Consider the following 24374-nt stretch of genomic DNA (forward strand, 5'->3'; position numbering starts at 1 on the left):
TCTGCCCCCAACGGGAATACTTTTGTAGTCAGGTCATCTTGGACAGACACCCGAGTCCTACGTACATCTACTGCACAACCTTCTTGAATTGAAAGTTCATCATGGTCATTGCTCAGGCCTAAAAGACAGTAATTACTTTTGATAGAGATGAAAACAATATTCTGAAATCGTGACTGTGTCACTTCAAAATGCTCATGCTACTTCATATACCGAGGATAGTTCATGCAACCCAAACGCCAAGAAGAAAATGCATCGCTCAAAGACCAACCCAGAAAACTACCAATGGCAAATACCTCCCTCGCTCTCCTCTGCTGTCCAAGTTCCACAAAGCCCAACTACCTCAAGATGGCCATCTGGCTGCTCTCCAACCTTGCTCAGTGATGCGAAAGTCTTATCCGTTGGGTTGCTGAGCAACCTCCTTGCCCAAGCATCGATAGCCGGCTCACTTGTCTCATCACGAGCCTGCTTGAGGAAGGGGATCAATGCCGTACCACCTGTGCCACGCATTTTCTTCTTCTCAGACGTTGCAGTCGCCAGGTTCGTGCGGCCGGTATTGGGCTTCGCTCGCGATTGAAGAATAATGTACCGTGATACCATGGTGATATGTTTATCGCGCAGGACACGGAGCATCGCAAGACATGCGTCGTAAGCCATGCAGAGGGCCGAGTTGGAGCGGCGTGCTTCGACAAACGCTCGGATATTCGAGATGGAGTCCACATCTTCGAGGAAGCGTCGGTGCGGGCCGGGCATGTATGTGCGCATCTCATGGATGAAACTGTTTCGGGACTTGACGTCGGCTTTATCTTTATCGTTTTGAGTTGTGCCTGTTGGGCGGTGTTCGACGCCGAGGACGATGTCGAAGAACTGAATCAGCGAGCTTTGCGCATTGCTGCCACCGCCGTATTGACGGTATTCAGGGTTGTGACCGTCGTCGTATAATAGGCCATTTGGCAGGCCTGCGTCGGACATGTTCTTGCTTCCGGCCAGATAAGGGCGGATCCGGTTGTAAAACACGTATGGGTCACAGTTGTCGTACATTCTTTGCAATAAGGTGTTCGTTTCGTCGATTGTTTCAGCTAGACGTTGCAGACAGTCTGTGACGGTTTGGCTGTCGCCTGTGCGGGCTGCTGTGATTGCCTGGAGCATAAGGGGAATAGAGGGCCCTCCCCGTGCCTCGATGGCAACGGAGACAAGGTAAAACCATTGCTCATCCAGGGACCCGGTGAATGTTTGTAGGCAAGCTAGGTTGTCCAAAGTATTGACTGGCTCGTCAGGGAAGATCGGCTTGTAGTTCCAAAGGCAAACCCCGGCATATGTTGCGACGGGTGGGACTTCGAGTCGTTCACAAACCTCGAACAAGGGTACTGTAAGCTGAGGTGGGATCCTCTTCGCGGAGTTAGTACATTGTTACGGTATGACTGATGTAGTGAAGGTGAGGTACCTCTTCTGGGTAATTGCCACTCCAAACATAACCATGCAATATGAATACAAGTACGACATATGCACGACGCCACTCAGCATCGGACTTCAAGTGTGAGGTGGAAAGTATGGGTAGACGCTCTACCATTGGTCGCAGTCCCTTGCTTAGAATCAATGCCTGCAGATTCTGAACAATCTTCTCCCATTTGGCGTAGTAGGGATCTGGGAGGATCTCTAGTGGCAACTCCGGGGAGAGGAAGCCATATTCTGGGGTAATCCCATACTCGGCCGGGGATGGCACTGGCGGTAACATAATGAGTTAAGGGATGTACAGTTGATTTCAGATATAATCGCCGTTGCAGGCTCGCCGTTGCATTGACTCGCGTGCCCCTCGGATGAGGAAACAATGAGCACGACCGGATCACGGTCCCGAGTCTGAACCAAAGACTGGTATAAAGCTCAGGATGGGAATCAAAGTCGATGAACGGATAGAGGTGAACAGCGCAATGAAAGAAGATCAGGAAGAATACAAGAAACAAATGACCAGAAACATCCAGGAACGTCCGGAGACTGGTTTCCAAGAAATCCTAAAGCGGATGAAGACGGAAGAGATTCGGATAAATATAATTCAATTGGAATAGCGACATGTCTGCTACAAAAAGCAGAGTTTTCGGTTAGCACGTAATTCACCGGGTATCCCTGGAGGGACATTTCTAAGCCGAAAGGAACCTTGGGAGGGTAAGGGATAGCAATGATAAGCAGATGAACGGGGGCAAATGGCTCCGATATAGGACGAAGAGAGTGACATTTAGAGAGCACCGGGGGCATTTTAGAGGAGTGGGCCAGAGGGCGACAGGCCAGGAATAAGGTGCAATAGGGGGCGGAATAGGGTGGAATAGGGTGAAAACAAGTACGATGGCACCGGATTAGCACCAGTCGACCAAGGTTCGTTTTATACGGGCCCCATGCGACTGTAGACTCGTGCCAAGACGACTGAGTGCATCCGCGACGACCCCCTCGGTGGGTCCTCATTAAGCGAGCAGAAATTGAGTGTCAGAAAATGGACCCAACGCCCGATTTACACCGGTGACACGGGCTGAGAAGGAGGGGTTGAGCCATTTTCGGACATTCTCGCTTAACTTGGCTTCAAATTCGCTTCACTCACTCTGCTCCGCATGCTACCTCCGGCTGGAATCTGGGGCAACCTCCATCCATGAAGTATATACTTGTTCTAGTTATAACGGGTTTTGATCTCGTCTCGTGCTTTTTGCTTTTTTTAAACAAACTTCCACCACTTCCTTTCATTCTTGCAACGAGTTTTACGGTGGGGACTCCTCGCTGAAAATGGAAAATTCAATCAAAAAGACGAATTGGGAAAATGTCGCCTGAAGAAGCAGGCATCAAATTTAAATCACGTGCCGTGTGCTTTTTATTTAACTCAACGGTCTTGGCTAGGTGACGTCATGTGCTTGTGTTCTCCGTACCCCGTACCCCCTTCCTATGTATACTCCGTACCTCACAATTCAGACCGGACACTCTCTTCCTCGCAGCACCGATCCCAAGTAGCAGAGGTCAATATTGCTGGGATGCTGTTGTTCAAGGCAATATTGATTAAAGTCGGCTCTATGCACTATTAGCATTATCTTCATCAGACTAAACCAACCCTACCATTGAATCGAAACCGTGGCCATCCATATCGAGTCAGTCCAGTATAAGGATCCTTGGCAAAAGAAACCCAGGCTCCTGTGCTTAGTGTTAAACGCCCGTACAGTCATTAGCTAGGATGAACGCACCCTGGATGTATTTACTGGCCTTGGCTTCTATAGCTGAGGTAGGGTATACATTCGACAAATTGTAAGTTCCAAAGAGCATGGGTATCTCAGCTGTTGGTTTGTCAATCGAGAGAATGATTTCGTAGGATCCCGTTGTGTCTTACCCCCGTGGTATGCGCCTAGCCATGGGATTGGGCTGAGACTAGTAAAGTTACCGTGGTAAAGATACCTCCAGGTAGGGATATTGTTGGCGACTCGTATCCTACCCCAACATCAGACAAAAGACGGAGAATCCCGATAGTTAAGACACGGACCTCACCGAGTCTCGAAGAGGGCAGTTATATCTGACTTGCCCAACCTCGTAGATCTGAGTCAAGTTGACAGATTCCGAATTCAGAGGAAAGAAGGCTGAATATTCACGCTCAGTCATCCCAGCCAGTGTAGGCTGATATTCCACCCGGTGTAAGCAATGTGATAACAAAATATGACTGCCGTGCTTACGAGACGTGCTAGTTTGCCCCTCCTAGCCCTAGCAGCGTAGTCGGGAAACACGAGAACGTTGTCAACAACAGGATAGAAGCTGTAGTTGCCATGAGCACGCGCTTCCAGTATCTTCATTGCTGGTACTTGGCTCATGCAGTTATGAGACTTTGCTCCGATGCCGCAGCCAAGATCGGTAGACAGATTGTTCCAATTCTCATTGTTCGAAGGCGTGACTAGCAACGGAGCAGTCCCCGAGTGAAGAGCAAGGGCTCTAACGAGCGGCTTTTCAGGATGCTATGATACTTATGTTAATTCAGTCAAGATTTCGGGAATAGAGAGCCCTTGCCGCATATGAGTAGAGATCGGCCGAAGAAGCACCGGCCGATTGACCAAAGAGGAGGATCTGGTTTGGATCACCACCGAATTGAGCAATGTTCTTGTGCACCCACTCGATCGCCAACCGCTAAAGATGTCAGCTTCGTTCAGTTTGTCAGGTTGGCATACTCACCTGGTCCATTAATCCGAGGTTTTGTTTCTTGGGATCCAAGCCAGGTGAGTTAGGAAATCCGAACACGGTCAGTCGGTAACTGCATGTTCTGGTAAGTTTGATGCCCTGAAACACTTAGGAATGAAAGAATACTTGAACGTCACAACAATGATATCCTCGTTGTCTTGTACCAAATAAGTACCATCGTAGTAGCCGACCGATCCAGATCCGGAAAAGTAGCTTCCTCCGTGGATGAACATCATGACTGCTGCTTTGTTTCTTCTCTTTTCATCGCGACGTTTGGAAGGAGCCCAGACATTCAGGTAAAGACAGTCTTCGGACATATTCGCCGAGTTCCATATCTTGTAAGGGAGCACACTCCAGATAGACTGATTAGAGTAGATGTAGACTTGGGCACAGGGATCACTGAATGTAGATGCATCGATGAGGTCTTCAGAGGATTTTGGAATGGGTGGTGCCCATCGTAGACTTCCGACTGGGGGCTCGGCGTACGGGATTCCAATGAAGCCGCGTACTGTACTTTCGGTGTTGTTGTAGATTCCGTTTATGACGCCACTAGAGGTCACAACTTGGAGCTCCTCAGGAGGGATGACCTGTGCAGTAGTATCCCTCAAGATCAGGTAGATAAGAAGTAGAGCATACATTGCTGGACTTCCTCGGAAGACTTCGACTTCTCCCCAGTGATTTATTCTTCGTCACAATGCCGCCGGCGAGTACCCCTCGGCATGTAAACATTTTGAGTTGAGAAACAGTTTCATAAGTACGATAATCTGAGGGAGCGATTGGCGACCTCTGCATGTGTACGTGGATTTATGATGCTACGTGTCTCACGGTTTTCCTGGTTTCAAGTTATGTCTAAAGCTGGTTGAGCGGCAACGATGGCCAAAATAGAGAGATCTAGAGCAATTTTGGGTGACCCAATAATTCCACAATGAAATAATTCTGCCAGCCTCGAGGTAAAACAGTGTTGAACTATCGTACACAGCTTGTGAACTCCAAGTGTGGCAGTACAACTGTAATTAGGTAGGTTTATTCATCCATCTTGAGAGAGCCGGAGGCTGGGACCTAGAAGTGTGTGAGCCATGGAGCATTTACGAATCAAGAGAAGAAGTATGATGGAAACAAGTAGTGATTTGTGAGTTGATTATTCTCAGTCTGTACATAATGTTGTTACACGTCAACGCCGTCCCAATTTTCTCAATTATTAAAAAATCAGTGCTGGCTCCACTCAATCGTGTTCAGATCAATACCCTCCTGCACCAGCTCCCAAAGCGGGCTCAGCTCACGCAAGAAAGAAACGCGGGCCTGCACGGCCTTGAGAACGTAATCGATCTCCTCGTCCGAGGTGAAGCGACCAATACCGAATCGGATACTGCTGTGGGCGCTCTCGTCGCTGCTACCAAGGGCGCGCAGCACGTAGCTGGGTTCCAGAGAGGCAGAAGTACAAGCGCTGCCAGAGGACAAGGCGATGTCCTTCAGGGCCATGAGGAGAGACTCACCCTCAATGTAGGCGAAGGAAATGTTCACACAGCCTGGGTAGTGTGCATCGGGGTCGCCGTTCAAGGTGGTGTGCTCCATGGCGAGGAGGCCCTCGCTGAGGCGCTTGGATAGACGCTCAATGTGCTTTGTGTCGTACTGTTATCTCAAGTCAGTAATTGGTCACTTAGGAATTCAAAAACAAGTTCATGAGCCAGCTCATCACCCCTGCGGTCAACATCATGGAAGCTGAGTACCATGTCCAGTGGACACGGAGCTACCACCCAGACAACTCCAAAGCAAATTTTGCAGTGTATAATCATCGCGGCAAGAACGAGAATAGGAAATTAGATCAAGAACTTACATCCATGTCTGTAATAGCAAGACGGCAAGCCTCACCGAAACCCACGATCAAATGGGGGGCAAGGGTTCCGCTGCGCAGACCTCTCTCCTGACCACCACCGGTGATGAGAGGGTCAAGACGAACACGTGGGCGACGACGGACGAAGCAAGCGCCAATACCCTTGGGGCCATAGATCTTGTGGCTAGAAATGGACATCAAATCAATGTTCAGCTTGTTGACATCGAGCGGGATTTTGCCAACGGCCTGAGCAGCGTCGGTGTGGAAGAAAATCTTCTTGGAGCGGCAAAGACGGCCAATTTCCTCCAAAGGCTGGATCACACCAATCTCGTTGTTCACGGCCATGACACTGACAATGCAAGTCTCGGGGCGCATAGCCGCCTCAAGGTCGGACATGCGGATCAGACCGTTGTTCTGGACGGGCAGGTAAGTCACCTCGAAGCCCTCATCTTGCAAGTGGCGGCAGCTGTCCAAAACACACTTGTGCTCGGTCTGGGTGGTGATGATGTGGTTCTTCTTTCCGGAGCGACCAAAGAATCGCGCAACACCCTTCAAACTCATGTTGTTACTTTCCGTCGCACCACTGGTGAAGATAATTTCCTTTGGATCGGCACCGATCAGCTTAGCGATGTGCTCACGGGCATCCTCGACACCCTTCTCCGACTCCCATCCGTAGGCGTGTGTGCGCGAGTGCGGGTTGCCGTAGATACCGGTGAGATAAGGCAGCATCTTGTCGAGGACTCGGGGGTCGAGAGGTGTGGTGGCTTGCATGTCGAGATAAATTGGCCGGGTGCCCTGGTCCAAAACGGTGGCCTGCTTCAGAATACCGGCGGAAGGGCTCAGCGCGGCGTCTCCGGAGGTCGCCGAACCCGGCATGGTAACGCCGGCGGGTGCCACACCAGCCTGCTTCATGAAGGACTTCTGCTCCTCCTTGATTGCAGCATCGAGGTTGACCTGGGCCTGTCCGACCTTGGTCTCGGTGACATAAGAGCGGGTGCGCAGACCGGTGGCGACCCGGGGAACGCGGGAACCGATGGTTGAAAGACGCCTGGAGAAGGCAGAAGCCTGTCTCCAAGCAGTAGGAGCAGCACTTGTCATTATGGTGATGAGATGTGCTTTGATACCATGGAAGTGGGATGAAGAAGGAAAGGTGACCCCGACTTTTTGTTATCATCTCCTCAAATGACTAAAAGATCTCGGCTTTTTCCCGATTTGGATTATCCGCTCCGTGATGCCTGAGGCCAATTCGAGCTTGAACTCTTTCCCTGATTGCTAACAATATTTCATTTTTGGAAGAAATGCCTATGGATATTGCAATCAGTTCGAAATTAGTAGATTTCCCTCTTCATCTGGATCCATCGTGAGCGACATGCTATGACACGGTGATCATTTTAGGCCGACTGAAAGGAGCCTCTCGTTATGTTTGAGCTACTGACTGCTTATTAAACGCCTAGTTGATGGCTTTTAATGAATCAAAGGAAATAGGCTACGGACAATGAGGATATTGTAGTTGATCATTCAATCTCAATGAGCACTCTCTTGATCCATTGCCCATGATGACTGCCTGCAAAGATAGCCCTGGAGTTACATCACAAATAGCCCATGCGATGGTCCATTTGACAGCAATGTGTGATCAATTTACAGCCTTTAAAGACCTTGGAGAGTACTTAGTAGAGCTTGGGGCATACTACATAGCACAGCATATGATTTTTGCCATTCTGGCTACTGCTCTTGATTAAACTGGATCAGTGAGGGCTTCCAAAGTCATGTTGCAAGAGCCCTGAGGCTTCCAACGTGTGGAAATCCTCGTTTAAAGGCACAATTGCAGTATGCTGAACATGTACCATGCCAAAATCAATCCACTTTTGTAGGTCTAAATCCATGGATCCATGGATGATTCTGAGAATGATTAATCAATTAAAGTGGGTCATGTGATTGCAGCATCCCCGCAAGTCTTGAGAAAGACCGGCGATTGGTTGAGTTGGTGGCACCCGTGGGCAGCTTGCTCTCGACTCTCGACACCAAGCGAACACCTGGGCAAGACAGGTAGAGCGCTCACCCAATCGTGCGCTTTGAATGGGTTGGTCTCTTACTTTCGCTCACAGATGATAGGTATCTATCTTGAAAGTGTCAATCAAAGTGTCAATAGCAAGCTACGTCTGAGATTCTCCTGAGGCCGTAACAGGGACCAGCTCTAGTGGTTTCACCGAGATCCATCAGGATGTCAAGTGCACAAACTAACTAGAAGGCTACGTTTGGATCAGTCGGTCAATTGACATAAGTCTTCAAATGGTGACGAGGGCTTGGCTTTTGTCGAGTTTGCAGAAATCGAAACTGCGCCTGACAAGGTTATCCAGTGTATTGTATCTAAGCGATCTTCTACTTGTGTCGACTATTTCACTCACTGGTCAACTTTGAAAGTACTGTTAACTACTTGATTTCTCGGGCTCGCTTGCCTGAAATACCCGTGGACCTATTGCTCACTTACCCAATCAGCCGAATTATGAGTACCGAAAAGAGAAAACATCACAGCGTGTGAAACAAACACAGCTTTTCAACATAAACTATGCCATATACCTCTCTACCCGCTCGCCAACATGAAACTCAATCTTCTTGCCATGTTTTCCCTCGTCTGCTTGGCTTCAGCAGCCAACATCAAAACATTCTGGGCCAAGGGTTGCAAGGGCGGCTAGCCACCTTGGCCACCCCGGAATTAAAGTCCGCCAGTGTAGCAAGGCCCTCCGGACCGAGCCCAATGTTCGAGGTGCCCGCTCAGTGCAATATCTCGGCATGTCCCATGGAGCCCAGTGCCTCGGTCTCCAGCAGACTAGATCTAGAGCCGCGAACCTCTGTGGTGCTCTCGCTAAGCGTGGTACCGCCGGTGCTTCCGGCAAGTTCTGTCTGGGGCCGAAGTCTGACCTGCAGTATGCAGGTGCTAGTCGGGCTCAGCCGGCTAGGGCTGCCGGTATTTCTTCTGCTGGAAACTTGACTGCTGATGAGGCCTGCACCGAGACTGTAAAGCCTTCAAAGCTTGTTCTTGACGAAATTGTTCGATGATTAGGTCCTGGATCTTGTAGAGTTGGCTCAGACTGGAAGGGGTATCTGGTAATCTGTCCGAGGATTACGGTGCAGCTGAGACAGAAAAGGATGGAGTTGCATCGCGTCTGCTGGAGATGCAGGATTGATTCAAATGTTTGAATCATTTGCAGCTCTGGGAAGACTGACATATTCAGTCCGTTGTTGATCGATATGCTGTGTCAAGGTTAGCTACTCGATGTGGGAACCTTGAAATTGCCAAATTCTGCTCCAAAATGCAATGTGTGCTTGTTTGTTCGCGTCATGATTCATCGGCCATGGTTTTCAGGGCCGAAAGGGCATTTTGGCTATTGGATTATAGCAAATCTAATGTGTTTGCAAGAAATTCCGTATTATTTGATGCATGTAGTGTCGTCGAAATGCAAAGTCAGATTGAGCCCTAGGCGTTCGATCGCCTCGGGTAAGGCTGCCGTGAGAGGATCCAGCAGATCAAGGATCTCCGAAATACTGGTGCCTGAGAAGCTGCGCCACAATACTGAGCAAGGCCGGAATCAAAAGCGTAGGGCGCAATTAAGCGGAGTAAAAAAAAGCCAACTAGAAAGGAGTCACAGCCACACCGTCGTATTTGGCCGAAGTCTTATGTCATAGTTGAAGAAGTTGGGTTGTGAAAACCCCCCCGCCTTGGCAAGTACGCTTCCTAGGCTCCTTTCTTCCTCTCTCTCTTCTCCCTGTCTGTCTCCCCAATTTCCGGAAGATCCGACATGAGTTTCAAAGGCTTCCAGAAGAGCATTGCGCGTGCACCGCAACAGTTCAAGGTCAAGTTCAATCTCGGTGAACACACCAAGGACGCTGTCTATTCCGATGCTGAACGCCGCTTCGACGAGCTGGAGAAGGAAACTAAGAAACTCCACGATGAATCTAAGAAATACTTCGCCGCCATTAATGGTATGAACGAACCTCTACCCCGGATTTTACCGCCACTAACGCGTGCCAGGCATGTTGAGCCACCAGATCGAGTTCTCCAAAGCGATCGCCGAAATATACAAGCCTATCTCCGGTCGCGCTTCCGATCCCACCTCTTACCAATTCGAAGGAAACGCAGAGGGCATTCAGGCCTGTGAGGAATATGAAGTGATTGTCCGCGAGCTGCAGGAGGCCCTGGCCCCCGAGCTAGAGATGATCGACAGCCGCATCATCAGTCCGGCGGACCAGTTGCTCGAGGTCATTAAGGTGATCCGTAAGGTCGCGGTGAAGCGAGACCACAAGAAGCTTGACTTCGACCGTCGCAATGCGACATTGAAGAAGCTCCAGGAGAAGAAGGACAAGGCGCTCAAAGACGAAAAGGCCCTTTACAAAGCTGAGAACGATGTCGAGCAGGCGACGCAGGAATTCAACTATTACAACGATCTGCTGAAAGACGAGCTTCCTAAGCTATTCGCTCTCGAAGCCGAGTTCATCCGACCCCTCTTCCAGTCCTTCTACTATATGCAACTCAACGTTTTCTACACCTTGCACGACCGCATGCAGGGCATGAACATCAGCTACTTCAATCTACAGCTGGATGTCGAAGAGGCCTTCGAGCAGAAGCGCGGCAACATCCAAGAACAGGCGGAGGCTCTGACCATCGTCCACTTTAAGACCAAGGGTCTCGGCCGCTCCGGATCGAAGCTTACTCCCCATGGAAAGGACGCTGACAGCAAGAGCTCTCTCGGTCGCGGTCGTTCTAGCTCTACGGCAACAGACGATAATCCTCCTCCTCCTTACTCTTCTGCTGGTGTCAGCCCCAGTCCGACGGGAAGTAGCTTCTCCGCTGCTGCCAAGAGCAAGCCCGCCCCACCCCCTCCCAGGGCGAAGCCTTCTCACCTCAGTAACAAGCCGGTGGAAACCGTCACTGCTCTTTATGACTACGAGGCTCAGGCACATGGCGACCTCGGCTTCTCGGCCGGAGACGTTATTGAGATTATCCAGCGCACGGAGAACACTAATGAATGGTGGTCAGGGCGAGTCGCTGGTCGGGAGGGCCAGTTCCCTGGTGAGTTTCTTGTGTGGTCCCCGATTTCCTGTTGTGCACTGCTAACATCTTTCTAGCCAACTACGTGCAGTTGAATTAGCATTGGGTATGATTAATCGTTGGCTTCTTGGGCTTCGGCGCAAACGTGGTTTCATACATAGAGCGTTTTGTACATAATTCTTGTTTCTAAATGGTTAATTCCGCTCCCGTCTACTCAACCTTGGAACTGGTCCTCCTTATCTTACTTATAACTTATGTCTGACCCCGAATATTCTGCTATTATTACGTGTGCACCAGGGGTCCGGAAGGCCATTCACCTGATTTTTTATTTTGGAAGTTTGGAACCAGTCTGTAAAAAGAACCTTGGAACTTGAGCTCTGACAACTCGAGTGGATTTGAAATTGGAGGATTTCATGACAGAGAAGCTGCACGTCGTCGAATGGATCTCATGTGAAGAGCTGTAGCAAACCAGCATGATCTAAACCAAAAACAAAATTGAATAAAGGAGCAAAAAGAGGACGTGCAGGGTAGCGCAGGGAAGTGGCATGGAAATTAATTAGTCTGTTTCTGTCTCAGGTATCCTCCATACATTGCAATGAAAAGCATAGTCTAAGATATGCTGTTGCTCTTGGGAAGGCCACTATGGCCTCAAACCAATGAATGTTTCTTCTGCGCGTGGTTGACTGAGATATCGTGCTCCACTGCAATCCCATAAAATGCGTCACTATCACGCGAGGTCGGTGAGCCCTTGGTTGTCGAAGTACGATCCGAATAGCAAAGAGTCTGAGCAGCACCCATGGACGAAAGACTTGTAGGGCTATCATTGGATGGAACGGTGGGGCTGTCGGCACCACCAGCAAGGGAGCGCCAGAAGTTGCGGCGGCGCTGGTCTCGGCTGTGGAGATTGCGGGAGCTCTCGAGGGCAGCACCGGCCCAGATTGACGAGAGTGGGAGGGAGATGACGACCAGGGTCACGACATTGGAGTTCAATTCTGGGACGGTGATGTAGTATTGCGCAATGGAGAAGATGGCTGGGGCAATCGTGGTCTGGCAGCCCATGACGAAGATGACTTTCATGGGACCGAATTCGCGGACTCCGAGTCGGCGACGCTGGTTGATCGCGAAGCCGAGCTTGACGACGAAGACGGTGCAGAAGAAGCAGATGCTGACTGTCAAGCTGATGTTGGTTATGCTTTCGATCCACCAGATTTGCGACATGTAGTTCAGTGAGATGATCAATTTGCAGTTCTGCACCATGAACCAGAAACGGAACAAGGTTGGCACCAGAGCAACCAGCACAGAGAGACCGAGGAGGGGACGTCTGTATCGACGACGCAGTGTAGAGCACACCACGTTCAGCTGAAGCACCAGCGAGACTTCGATGCAAATTATGACCAGCGTCAAGAAGACCGTGGCCACAATGGAAATGGCATATGCACTTGCTGGCACAGCCGAGTAGTCCTGAGCGAAGTACTCGTAGATTTTCTCAAAATCGGTTTCGAAATGAATGACTTGGAAGAGTAGGCGGACGCTATTGAATAAAAGCGCGAGACCGTTCAAGATGAAAACAACTGAGCGTCGTTTGTCGGCGTGGGTCAGGAGCAGAAGTATGACCAGCAAAACCAGTGATGCCCCAAATTGAACGCCGTAGTTGATGCACACCCGTACATTGTATTGCACGAAGACGTTCAGCATCGGCACACTCACGTTGAAGGCACTGCCATCTGCATGTCGCATGGTGACATTTTGAGTGTATGGATCGAACGGCACTAATGGTTCCATGATGATCGCCAAGGGAATGAAAAAGAAGTTGGTTTTCAGATCACATCAAGATGGCAGGGATAAACATGACAGGGGTCGAAGATATAGTTTGGGATATAAGGATGAAGAATAGAGAGAATCAGGGTGAATGTTTGGATTCAGAAGACCCGAGACAGACAATGTGATAAAGGATGTATGAATATAAGAACATATCGCCATCATTATGAGGGTTTGACATTGTGAGTATCAAGAATCAAGAGGGGCGAAAGGATGGGGAACAATACTAAGATATTTCGAGAACAATATGAAAAGGGACAAAGCGGTCAGCAATGTGAGCACTTCAGCTGCAGAAGATCATTGACTTGAATGCGTTGAAACCATTGGATCGGGTGGGATCATCGAGGTACTAAGGTTGGGGTTTCTTTGTCTTCGGCATGGAGGATTTGGGTCCAACGCAGGCGATATCACATCAAGGATGTCATCACTCTCGGTCACTCTCGGATTCGGGCCCAGAACTTCGCCGTGCATGTTTTCATGTTGATCTTGGTGTCTCTGCTGGTTCGTACCGCCTGGCTTCGAGGATGGGTCCGGTCTGAGACCTTGGGCCCATGGTGAGCAGTCGGCCTTAGGCTTGTAGATGTGAAAAATTCATATGAAATTCCAGAACAGGATCAATTCCTCATTCGAAAAACTATGTTAGTGGGGGAGAAAAAAAAAAAAAAAAAGGACATATAATAGAGACTGGTAGGGCAGAACCGCAGAGGGTAACTAGAGGACCGTAGGAGGGAAGCCGGGAGGTGAGCTAAGAGTTGCGGGGAAGAAACGTCGCGACTCAACTAACATCCACCATGGCTGTGCCTCAAAGGACACTGAACTGGCTCTACAGTGTTCTCACTAAAGTACGTCCTAACAGACACATTATGTTTATCTCGACTAATTATCCTAGGACCACTACGACCCCCAACAAACTTACCACGACCCCAATCGGACCTACCACGATGTTGCGAACGCGCTGTCGCAATACCCCTCGCTCTCTCCTCGGACCGATGTATATAGTGAGTCGTCTCACACCCGACTCTCCTGCTCTCTAACACATTGTCTAGCTTATGAGACGGGCTTCTCCGCCCTCCTCCTCCACCTGGTGGGCACATTGCCTGTCAACTTCCGAGGCACAACTTATCGGTTCCCCATTGCGCTCTGGATCCCCAACACATACCCGCGCGAGCCACCAATCGCCTATGTGACCCCGACTCAAGATATGACCGTCCGCGTTGGACAGCATGTTACATTAGAGGGACAGGTGTATCATCATTATCTTGCCCACTGGGCTGAGGCGTGGGACGTGAGTGTTTATCCAAGCACTTGACCGATCGCCAACTAACCTACTATTAGCGATCTACAATTGCAGACTTGCTATCCATTCTACAGGATGTCTTCGCCAAGGAGCCACCTGTTCGGTATCGACAGCAAGTGCCCCAGCCACAATCGCAGCCTGAGCATGCCCCAACACCGCCGCCATTGCCTCCTCTTCCACCGGGCGTCGGATCTCCACAGATACAATCACCCCCACAAGCTACAAGTCAAGTACCGCCACCTCCTCCGCCAAAGCCTGGCGCGATTGAGAATCGGCAGCCAGTGTCGGCTGATCGATCACCGCTGCCTCCTCTCCCTCCAAAAGGGCAAGGCCTTCGCCAGGCACCTGTGTCGAGTAATTCAGCATCAGCACACTATGCTGCTCAGTCGCCCCAATTTCGCGCACCTCCGAGTCATATCGGAGGCCCAATAAGCAGCCCCCTGTCCCAACCTCCGATTCAGCAGCAGCAGTCAATACCACCCCAAGGGCAATATTATAGAAACAGTGCCCCGGTCCCTCCGCAGCCGCAATTACCTCAACCCCGGCCGGCACCTCCCCCAGCTCACTATCAGAACCAGCAACAGCATGGTTCCCCACATCCCCAGCATCATTCCTACCCAGCCAACCACTCGGGCCCTCCCCCGGCAGCCCCCAAGGCAGAAACACCTGATCTTCTAACCTCACCGTTCGAGGTGGAGTTACCATCTATCTCCGGCCCTGCACCTCCAATCCCACCAAACCCAGAGAAAGACACCCTCCTTCGAGCCGTGTCCCACTCTCTCGCAGAAACTCTGCAACGCAATGCCGCGCAATCAGACACAGCAGCTCAGTCCCTGGTCTCACAGTCCCGATCCCTCCACTCAGCTCTAGCAACCCTCCAAGGAGAGATATCCGCCCTCAACTCGCTGCATACAACACTTCAGTCTAACACGGCCGTTCTTCAGCAATCTATCCAGCGTGCCGATGCGACCATCGCCGATGCCCCTCCGGACTTACCGCCTATTGACGATGTCCTTGTCGCGCCCACTATCGTAGGCAAACAGCTCTATGACCTAGTTGCAGAGGAGCAAGGCATTCAACAGGCTCTGTATGCGCTGCAGGCTGCGCTGGTCAAGGGTATCATTGGTGTTGATTCTTGGTCGAAGCATACGCGAAGTCTTGCACGAGAGGCATTGCTCAAAAGGGCTTTGATCCGCAAGATTGGGCGCGGGATGGGTCTGGAGGAGAGTTTGTAGGTATTTCTATAAATACAAAACCTATAAGATAGACTTGGGATTTGGTTTTTGAAGGTTGTTATCCTACCAAGGGATATTCTCTTATATCAAGTCCAGGTTATCATATATCGAGGTCGGAAACTTGCTGTAGGACTATTGTTCCGGGGTTGTAAGCTCGAGATTTCTGGCCCTGACCGAGATTTTGGGCCTAATCTTTTGGCTATATGTATTCTAGCTAGGTGGAGACGGTACCCAGATGGTCGAATGCGACCTTTTGGAATACATGAGTGACTCCAAGGCTTCCAGGATTCCAAGATTGGTTTTCAATCAGACCAGACAGTTCCAAACTTGTTGGATGCGACCTCGGTACTGGGTCCACGGGTCCTGTGGATGGTGGGTGTTGACACTTTGGTTAAGATCGACCTCGGGATATATATGGACCTCCCGGGGTCGGGACCCACGGTTACCTTCTTGAACCATGAGTAACCTTAGAACCTGACTAGATGGAAATTCAATTGACTTCGGGACATCCTCGATACTTCTTTAAATACAAGGTCGCAAGAATATACATATATTAAACTAACCATGGATATTGAGTTCAAATAACAAGTTCGGAATGAAAGAGAGTATAGATTCAACTGAAGTTTGGTATGCCAACACTCGCTGTACAAGGCATCCAATGATATCAAAAAGGTAGTGACAAGCTCAAAGCTGCATACATACAAAGAAAAGAAAACAAAAACAAAATCGGGAGAGACTCATTTCACCTCATTAGCATCCGAGAACGGACTCTCTACTCGGGCGGGTGGTGTCCGAGGAGAGCTTCGTCCATCACTTAGACCGGATGATCGGTTTTTTTGACGCTGGGAAGAACCCGTCTCCAGATTGGCCGTTGAAGAGGGGTATGCTTCGTCCTCCTCGTCTGAGGAGGAACCGTCGAAGGTAGAGATGTTATGGTCGAATCGGTCGCTGGCGCTTGACACTGCTCGGCTGTTGTTGGCGCTTTTACTGTGCTCGGAGACTTCTTCGATTCGATTGGTGGGTGGTGCTTGGTTTTCCTTCTTCTTGAGGGAGGGCCCGCGGACCATTACAGGCTTCGCAGTGACACTACGAGCCACACATGAGCTGTTACCCTTGACCGCTTCTGCGCGGGCAAGCTGTGCGGGAGTGATGGCGGGAACGGCAGGGGCATCTGCGGGAGTGATCGTAACAGCGACAGGGGAGTCATCGCCGGGGGCGTTGGGGCCAGCCCCTCCATTGTGAATGCTGACGACGGCGGCGCGAGAGCGTTGAATCTGTTGGGCGGGCACGGCACTGACGATGGCGTCATTGCGGTAGATCGTGGTCGCGACACTGCTGCGCAAGGTGGGCGAGATGCTCTGGTGACCCGTGGTCGTGGTCCAGGAGGAGTCACGCAGGTCACCGGGCATGAAGAAGTGTTGGTCGGGCGAGGCACCGGGAAGAGGGGGGACGGGAGGAACGAGGGAGGCTGGTGTCTCAGGTGGAGAGCGATTGGTGACACCAGGAATGTAGGCGATTTGAATGACGTTGGAAGCACGGGTCAGGACGGTCGAGGCGATAGATTGGCGTTCACTGCGAGCGGCGGCGAACGAGCCATTCTTCTCTGCCTCATCGCGCTCCAGGCGCTTCTTCCGAATGACAAACCACCAGATCAGAAAGACAATGAGGCCAATGGCGGCCACACCACCGATGACGCCACCAGCAATGGCACCGGCGTCACTGCCCCCGGAGTCGGATGGCTGGGAGCCGCCCGTGGAGATACATTTCGTTGTGGCGCACGAGTCGCATGTCTGCGCGCTCATAGTGCATGTTGAGCCATCGGGACAGGCGGGACAGGCGGGGGAGGAGGTTTCGCACTGCTTGCAGCGCTTGAAGATGGAGCGGGCGGGGGAGAAGGCGGAATCGATAGGTTCGAGAAGCATGGTGGGCGAGTGGTATCAACAAAGCCGGTCAACGGCAAGGAATGTGCGGGAATATATAAGGAAAAAGAAAGTGATTGCTCAATCGGCGTCAAGTCGTGAGCGTAAGCAGTAGGTCATAAAAAGTCCAAGCCGTAGCGTTGGGAAAACGAGTGTCGGGGATGTGTGTGAAGAGTATATGTCTTAAGGGATCATCTTTTGGGAAAGACAGATCACCTAACGCGTATTTAAACACGATCCAAAAGATGAAAGAAAGCAATGTGCAAAGAGGTCGAGAGTGTTGTAGAGAGGAAGTTGAGAGAAAGAGGAGAACGGGGGGGCCAAAGCCACGCAAAGCCACGGGAAGTCCAGGCACAGGCTTTCTAATGGTTCCACGGGTATGATACGGGGTAGTCAGGTACAGGAGTACTAGGTACACTAGCAGTAGTCGCACAGTTTCGATCTTAAGAGGGTAAAAAGAGTCAAAATTTTGGGGGGAACTACGAGATCTGAGATCCTTTTTAATGTCCTGAGTGTTTCATCCCATGTTCGCCTTACATGATGTGAGGGCTGATGGGATGAAGTGGACGGGAAACAATGGGTGGAGTCCCACTGTGCCCAACTGAGATGGTCTGGACTCGGACTATTGTTTTTCCAAGATTACACTTATTTTGGCCTCGTTTGGTGTGTTTAGACGATTTGCAGTGTTTGCACACTCTTCAGACCCTTTACACAGTTTGCATTGTTTGCACTTTGACATGGTTCGTTTGGTTTGCACTGTTTGCACTGGCAATCAATCTCTCACATCCCGGATCGGGTATAGCCGTCCATGTGGGAGCCCTTGATTGGCTTCCATCGAATCCTGAGATTACTCCGTACATAGGGGCTGAAAAGGTCACTTCCAAGGTTTGCCGTGAGATTGGCAAATGTGACCCGTGGCTGCATGTGCAAGTATCAGGTTCTCCGGACACAATTGAAAGTCGACTGTACTCCGTAAGCATGAGAATAAGACAACCAGTACGCTAATCAATTCGTGGTAATGTCTGAGATTATCAGATCAGGTGACTGTAGTGTATACAAGTAGAGCGTTAGGGCATGGAGTACTCCGTACAGGAGCGAGTACAAGTACTTCTACGAGTAGGGACCTGCATATGAAGTAAGCAAGTCTCCTATTGCTCACACTCCCAATGTTAGTGGATAGTCTAGATAACCCGTAATGAGCGTAATGAGTGCAAGTACTCCGTAGTCCAGTGGAGTATAACGGCACCGACATAATGTAGGACTTGAGCATGCCGGAGATCCCCTAGACAGTTTTAAGCCTTTCAATGATGTTGTGATGTCTTGTTTTGATTCCCCGGAATGTGAGAGCCCCATCGCTTATCATAGTGTCAAAATTTAGCCTACACTTGTCTTCAGACATTGACGATGTGTAGATTTCAACGCCTCATTCACCGAATGTTTCACCAGTGGAGCTGGTTTATTGGGTTTGGGGGCTCTTAGCGTGTCAATCATTCTCCAGAAGGAGTAAGTGGGTAACAGCCTACCTAAAATTTAAAAAAATAAAAACGAGAATGAGTTGTCAGAAAAAGAAAGGGGAGCAGAAAAGTAGAGGGCAAGAATTTGAGGATTTCAGGGTCCGTGGTCCCTGAAACCCCATACTGTCGTACTTGTCAGCAGTACTTTGGAACTACCTGAGGTTCCCTAGAAGAGATACTCCGTACTTGAATATTTATAGCAGTCAAATTGCCTAATAAGTAGTCATATAAACACAATTTCAATAGAATTCAAGCCCCTAAAATAAAACCCCATCGAAAAGGGCGGAGACCCAAAATAAAATAACAAAGGCTGAGAGGCGAAACTAAACCAGGACGGGGTTAGAGACAGTCTATTTTTGACCTCTCTCCTAGTTTCACTCTATCCTCCTTTTCTCCCCCCATTCCCCCCCTTCTCTCTCTTCTTTATTCACACACCCTTGATTCACTTTTTTCTCCGGGATCATTGTTCGAAGGACCCTGCCTTACAGCCCAGGTGGCTCTATTGATCTCGACTCTACATGCGCCTTGTTTGATGCCCCTCTCGACTCAGCTTTGATCCCTAGTATACATTTGGCGACATGGCCTACCAAGGCGGGCGCTCGCATTCGCCGAACTACGACGATTCGCACGACGCTTCCGATGCTCATCGTCTGCAGGATGTACCTGCTTCTCAGGTAGGTGTCGGGAACACCCGACAAGCTGGAGTGGGGACTAATTTTCCTTCAGTACCGCGAGGATGAAGATGCGGCCCGTGGATTGTTGTCCCAACACCAGGGTCCCTTTGCGACTCCCTTTGACGACCCTCACTCGCGCGGTGTTTCGCCCCAGCGTCCTGCTTCCGGTTACAGCTTGACTGAGACTTACGCCGCTGATACCGCGCCTTCTTACAACGATCCTTACAGCGCTGGTTCCGTGTACTCGGGTCATGATGAGAACCCCGCGACTGCGTTCGGCGTCCCTGGCCGCGTCCCTTCGCCCTACGCTCGCAGTGAAACTTCCTCGACTGAGGCATGGCGCCAGCGACAAGCACCCGGAGGTCCATCCGGTGGAGGTGGTGGTGGCGGCGGCGGCGGTCTTCGCAGATATGCCACAAGAAAGGTTAAGCTGGTGCAGGGTTCAGTCCTGAGTGTGGACTACCCTGTTCCCAGTGCGATTCAAAATGCCATCCAGGCTAAGTATCGCAACGATGTGGAGGGTGGAACTGAGGAATTCACACACATGCGATGTAAGTCTCCACTGGACAACCGACTCGCAAGTATCTCCAACTCGACCAGCAGCACTAACGAGATACTCTAATCTACAGACACCGCAGCCACCTGTGATCCCAACGAATTCACTCTCCACAATGGATACAACCTGCGTCCCGCTATGTACAACCGTCACACTGAGTTGCTGATTGCAATTACCTACTACAACGAAGACAAGAACCTTACAGCACGTACCTTGCACGGTGTGATGCAGAACATTCGCGACATTGTCAACCTCAAAAAATCCGAGTTCTGGAACAAAGGTGGACCGGCATGGCAAAAAATTGTGGTGGCACTCGTTTTCGACGGTATTGACCCTTGTGATAAGGATACCTTGGATGTCCTGGCCACAGTTGGTATTTACCAAGACGGTGTCATGAAGCGTGACGTTGACGGAAAGGAGACTTTGGCTCACATTGTGAGTGAACGAGATGAATCTGTGTCCACAAGTGACATACTAACGAGTATCAGTTCGAATACACCACTCAGCTCTCGGTCACGCCTAGCCAGCAACTTATCCGTCCCACTGACGATGGCCCTAGCACACTGCCACCCGTGCAGATGATGTTCTGCTTGAAGCAGAAGAACAGCAAGAAGATCAACTCTCACCGTTGGTTGTTCAACGCCTTTGGTCGAATTCTAAACCCCGAGATTTGTATCCTTTTGGATGCCGGTACAAAGCCAGGTCCCAAGTCTTTGTTGTACCTCTGGGAGGCCTTCTACAACGATAAAGATCTTGGAGGTGCTTGTGGTGAAATCCACGCCATGTTGGGTAAGGGTTGGCGTAACCTGATCAACCCCCTTGTGGCTGCACAGAACTTCGAGTACAAAATCAGTAACATTCTGGATAAGCCACTGGAGAGTTCGTTCGGTTACGTCAGTGTGTTGCCTGGTGCGTTCTCAGCTTATCGTTTCCGTGCCATCATGGGTCGTCCGCTTGAGCAGTACTTCCACGGTGACCACACCTTGTCTAAGCAACTCGGAAAGAAGGGTATCGAGGGTATGAACATTTTCAAGAAGAACATGTTCTTGGCTGAGGATCGTATCCTCTGTTTCGAACTGGTCGCGAAGGCTGGTTCCAAGTGGCATTTGTCATACGTCAAAGCCTCAAAGGGTGAGACTGATGTCCCCGAAGGTGCCGCCGAGTTTATCTCCCAACGTCGTCGTTGGCTCAACGGTTCGTTCGCTGCTGGTATCTACTCGCTCATGCACTTCGGCCGCATGTACAAGAGTGGTCACAACATCGTTCGCATGTTCTTCCTCCACATTCAGATGTTGTACAACGTCTTCAACACATTCCTCACCTGGTTCTCACTCGCATCCTACTGGCTCACCACCTCCGTTATCATCGACTTGGTGGGAACGCCCAGCAAAAACAACGACTACACTGCGTTCCCCTTCGGAAAGACTGCCACCCCTATCATCAACACCATTGTGAAGTATGGATACTTGGCTTTCGTGCTGCTGCAATTCATCCTCGCCCTTGGTAACAGACCCAAGGGTTCCAAGTTCTCCTACCTCGCCTCCTTCATCGTGTTCGGTATCATTCAGCTTTACATTGTGGTCGATTCGCTCTACTTGGTCGTTCGCGCGTTCAGCGGTGGTGCCCCCATGGACTTTGTCACCGACAAGGGCGCTGGTGAATTCCTCAAGTCTTTCTTCTCCTCTTCCGGTGCTGGTATCATTATCATTGCCCTGGCTGCCACCTTCGGTCTCTACTTCGTTGCCTCCTTCATGTATGCCGATCCCTGGCACATGTTCACCTCTTTCCCTGCATACATGGTCGTCCAGTCTTCCTACATCAACATCCTCAACGTCTATGCCTTCTCCAACTGGCACGATGTGTCATGGGGTACCAAGGGTTCCGACAAGGCGGATGCTCTACCATCAGCGACAGTTACCAAAGACGAGGGTAGTAAAGACGCGGTAATAGAAGAAATCGACAAGCCCCAAGCCGATATTGACAGCCAATTCGAGGCCACCGTGAAGCGCGCCCTCACCCCCTTCGTTGCCCCCGTTGAGCACGATGAGAAGAGTCTGGAGGATTCCTACAAGAGTTTCCGTACACGTCTTGTTACCTTGTGGATTTTCAGCAATGGTCTTCTAGCAGTCTGCATTACCAGCGAGTCCGTTGACAAGTTCGGCTTCAGCGTAAGTTTCTCCTTCCCCCTCTCCTACACAATCACTTACTGACCTAATCCAGAACACCGCCACTACTCGTTCAACTCATTTCTTCCAGGCTCTCCTGTGGTCCAATGCTGCGGTCGCCTTATTCCGTTTCATTGGCTGCTGCTGGTTCTTGGGACGCACTGGTATCAACTGCTGCTTCGCACGCCGCTAGTCTGGACAAAATGTTCCTGTTTCATGACCCTTTGACTCAATGTTGACTTTTGATTTGTACTCTACCTAAGATGCCCAGTTTCTTTTCTTTCAATGCCTGCCTGTGTAAGTCCGAGCACAGCCTGGCTTCTTTTATTGATCCTTTTTTGTTCGGATAGCCATGCACTGGGTTAGCATATGGGGCGCTTTGAATTACTCATATTACCAAATTTTCATTCATGGACATTATTCGGTGACCCATAGCGAACAGACTAAATTTGTATTCCGTTCGTATAGTAGGGCTTGCGAAACTGTTTTGAGTAGCTTCCTTTGGCCTTTTCCTCATAAGCATACTCAGCTGAGTTAAGTCTATCTGGAGACCAGCAATTTAAAATAGAAACCTAAACTTGGTGATATGATGAGTTATGTCCCTCGGGAAGTAGGATTTTTAAGCAATACAAATGGGAGTTTAGCCGCGCGCTAGCGCGGCCCCTAGACCTGTGGCTGATAAAGGCCGATTGCTGATCTGAGACCCCCGCAAGCACAACTTCCCCCCTCCACTTGACTCAACCTTGTATCTTTGCTATTTCTTTTTCTGCTTATCCCTCCATACTCCCCGATTGACACACAAAGCTCCGCTACTATCTACAATCTCCTCGAAATCGTCTGTCTTGTCAGGTGGGGTGGTGACTCGCAGCCAAAATGTTGAAAATCTGGTCTATGGCAAGGTCCCTTCCACCAACGTACCTAAAGCCATGCTCTAACAACCATGACAGAAGCAAAAGCAGCAAGAGACTGAAAATGCCGAAGGTGCTGCAGGCAAGAAGAAGAAGAAGGTCACCGCGGCCCAGCTTCGAGTGCAGCGAGGTAAGTCACTTCCCAACCATGCAGTTGCCGTCGCAGTTGCCGTCGCAGCCCACGTCATCCTGCTTGAAGCGTTCTAACACATTCCTATAGATCTGCAAGAGCTCACTCTTGGAAATACGATGAAAATGTCCTTCCCGAACCCTGACGACATCCTCAATTTCACCTTGACCATCGAGCCGGATGAGGGCATGTACAAGGGTGGCGTGTTCAACTTCTCCTTCGCTGTCAACCAAAACTTCCCACACGATCCGCCAAAGGTGAAATGCACGCAAAAGATCTACCACCCCAATATTGATCTCGAAGGAAACGTCTGCTTGAACATTTTGCGGGAGGACTGGAAGCCGGTCTTGAATTTGAACGCTGTGATTGTCGGCATGCAGGTGGGTACAATTGTCGCATGGTCTATTACATCACTAACATCTAGACAGTTCCTTTTCCTTGAACCGAACGCCTCCGACCCCCTCAATAAGGATGCCGCGGACGACCTCCGCGCAACCCGTGATAACTTCAAGAAGAACGTGCGCACTTCTATGGCCGGCGGGTCCGTCCGAGGGGTTTCATTTGAGCGGGTGCTCCGGTGAATACATTACATTTCAGTTTTCGAATTCCTTGCGAGCTTCGCCCTTTCTCCTATATTAGCATGCAGTCACGATACGGAATGATCTATGGCTTTACAAACGGCGGAGATTTGGTCGGTGATTCCATCGGGCGCTGTTGTTTCTTCGTACATATCTGGCGTGATTAGCGTTTGAATAAAATAGATCAAATTCGCTTTGCAAATCGCATATAGCATGCATATAGCATGCACATAGCAAGGCACATAGCAAGGCATATAGCAAAGGCGAGCCACTTTCGGTGGTGATTTTACAAGGTTTATGGAGTGCGCTCATGGCATATCGCCATAGAAGCACTCGGCGAAGACACCGAACGAGCGCATAGCAAGAAGTAGAATGGTCCAAAATCAAATCAACTGGTTGTCCACAGGCGTATATGTACAATCGATCTCGAATCTATCCCATTCGTACACGACCCGTCGATTCAACCGCGCGCTATGGGTCACGTCGAGACATGTGCCCTCATAGGCGAATTCTA

General features: G+C 50.2%; 9 protein-coding genes across 9 annotated transcripts; 4 read left to right on the forward strand and 5 right to left on the reverse strand.

Annotated features, from left to right (window-relative positions):
* Positions 1–276: 276 nt before the first annotated feature.
* On the reverse strand, positions 277–1732 carry N7506_000645 (indoleamine 2,3-dioxygenase; the record flags this gene model as incomplete). The annotated part of the gene is made up of 2 exons (XM_056949941.1): positions 277–1386; positions 1442–1732. 2 exons carry the CDS (start codon positions 1730–1732, stop codon positions 277–279), a joined length of 1401 nt encoding a protein of 466 aa, XP_056815856.1.
* Positions 1733–2935: 1203 nt separating this feature from the next.
* Positions 2936–4826, reverse strand: N7506_000646 (uncharacterized protein; the record flags this gene model as incomplete). The annotated part of the gene is made up of 9 exons (XM_056949942.1): positions 2936–3042; positions 3088–3162; positions 3213–3302; positions 3356–3453; positions 3506–3636; positions 3693–3968; positions 4021–4137; positions 4183–4261; positions 4315–4826. The coding sequence occupies 9 exons, from the start codon at positions 4824–4826 to the stop codon at positions 2936–2938; spliced, it is 1485 nt and encodes a 494-aa protein (XP_056815857.1).
* A 568-nt stretch (positions 4827–5394) lies between these two features.
* N7506_000647 (IscS subfamily cysteine desulfurase) lies at positions 5395–7117 on the reverse strand (the record flags this gene model as incomplete). The annotated part of the gene is made up of 2 exons (XM_056949943.1): positions 5395–5817; positions 6023–7117. The coding sequence occupies 2 exons, from the start codon at positions 7115–7117 to the stop codon at positions 5395–5397; spliced, it is 1518 nt and encodes a 505-aa protein (XP_056815858.1).
* Positions 7118–8809: 1692 nt separating this feature from the next.
* N7506_000648 (uncharacterized protein) lies at positions 8810–9076 on the forward strand (the record flags this gene model as incomplete). The annotated part of the gene is made up of 1 exon (XM_056949944.1): positions 8810–9076. The coding sequence occupies one exon, from the start codon at positions 8810–8812 to the stop codon at positions 9074–9076; it is 267 nt and encodes an 88-aa protein (XP_056815859.1).
* Positions 9077–9816: 740 nt separating this feature from the next.
* On the forward strand, positions 9817–11166 carry N7506_000649 (amphiphysin; the record flags this gene model as incomplete). The annotated part of the gene is made up of 3 exons (XM_056949945.1): positions 9817–10000; positions 10050–11087; positions 11144–11166. 3 exons carry the CDS (start codon positions 9817–9819, stop codon positions 11164–11166), a joined length of 1245 nt encoding a protein of 414 aa, XP_056815860.1.
* Positions 11167–11714: 548 nt separating this feature from the next.
* On the reverse strand, positions 11715–12848 carry preB (alpha-factor pheromone receptor STE2; the record flags this gene model as incomplete). Its single annotated transcript, XM_056949946.1, has 1 exon — positions 11715–12848. The coding sequence occupies one exon, from the start codon at positions 12846–12848 to the stop codon at positions 11715–11717; it is 1134 nt and encodes a 377-aa protein (XP_056815861.1).
* Positions 12849–13675: 827 nt separating this feature from the next.
* N7506_000651 (uncharacterized protein) lies at positions 13676–15416 on the forward strand (the record flags this gene model as incomplete). The annotated part of the gene is made up of 4 exons (XM_056949947.1): positions 13676–13726; positions 13774–13882; positions 13931–14169; positions 14220–15416. 4 exons carry the CDS (start codon positions 13676–13678, stop codon positions 15414–15416), a joined length of 1596 nt encoding a protein of 531 aa, XP_056815862.1.
* A 737-nt stretch (positions 15417–16153) lies between these two features.
* Positions 16154–17338, reverse strand: N7506_000652 (uncharacterized protein; the record flags this gene model as incomplete). The annotated part of the gene is made up of 1 exon (XM_056949948.1): positions 16154–17338. The coding sequence occupies one exon, from the start codon at positions 17336–17338 to the stop codon at positions 16154–16156; it is 1185 nt and encodes a 394-aa protein (XP_056815863.1).
* A 2089-nt stretch (positions 17339–19427) lies between these two features.
* N7506_000653 (Chitin synthase) lies at positions 19428–23863 on the forward strand (the record flags this gene model as incomplete). The annotated part of the gene is made up of 9 exons (XM_056949949.1): positions 19428–19523; positions 19576–20074; positions 20153–20514; positions 20568–22247; positions 22300–22408; positions 22516–22541; positions 23192–23282; positions 23373–23662; positions 23711–23863. 9 exons carry the CDS (start codon positions 19428–19430, stop codon positions 23861–23863), a joined length of 3306 nt encoding a protein of 1101 aa, XP_056815864.1.
* Positions 23864–24374: the final 511 nt, after the last annotated feature.

Source organism: Penicillium brevicompactum (genome assembly GCF_028827555.1).
Source record: "Penicillium brevicompactum strain IBT 35665 chromosome Unknown utg000001l_segment0_segment0, whole genome shotgun sequence".
Classification (NCBI taxonomy): Eukaryota; Fungi; Ascomycota; class Eurotiomycetes; order Eurotiales; family Aspergillaceae; genus Penicillium; species Penicillium brevicompactum.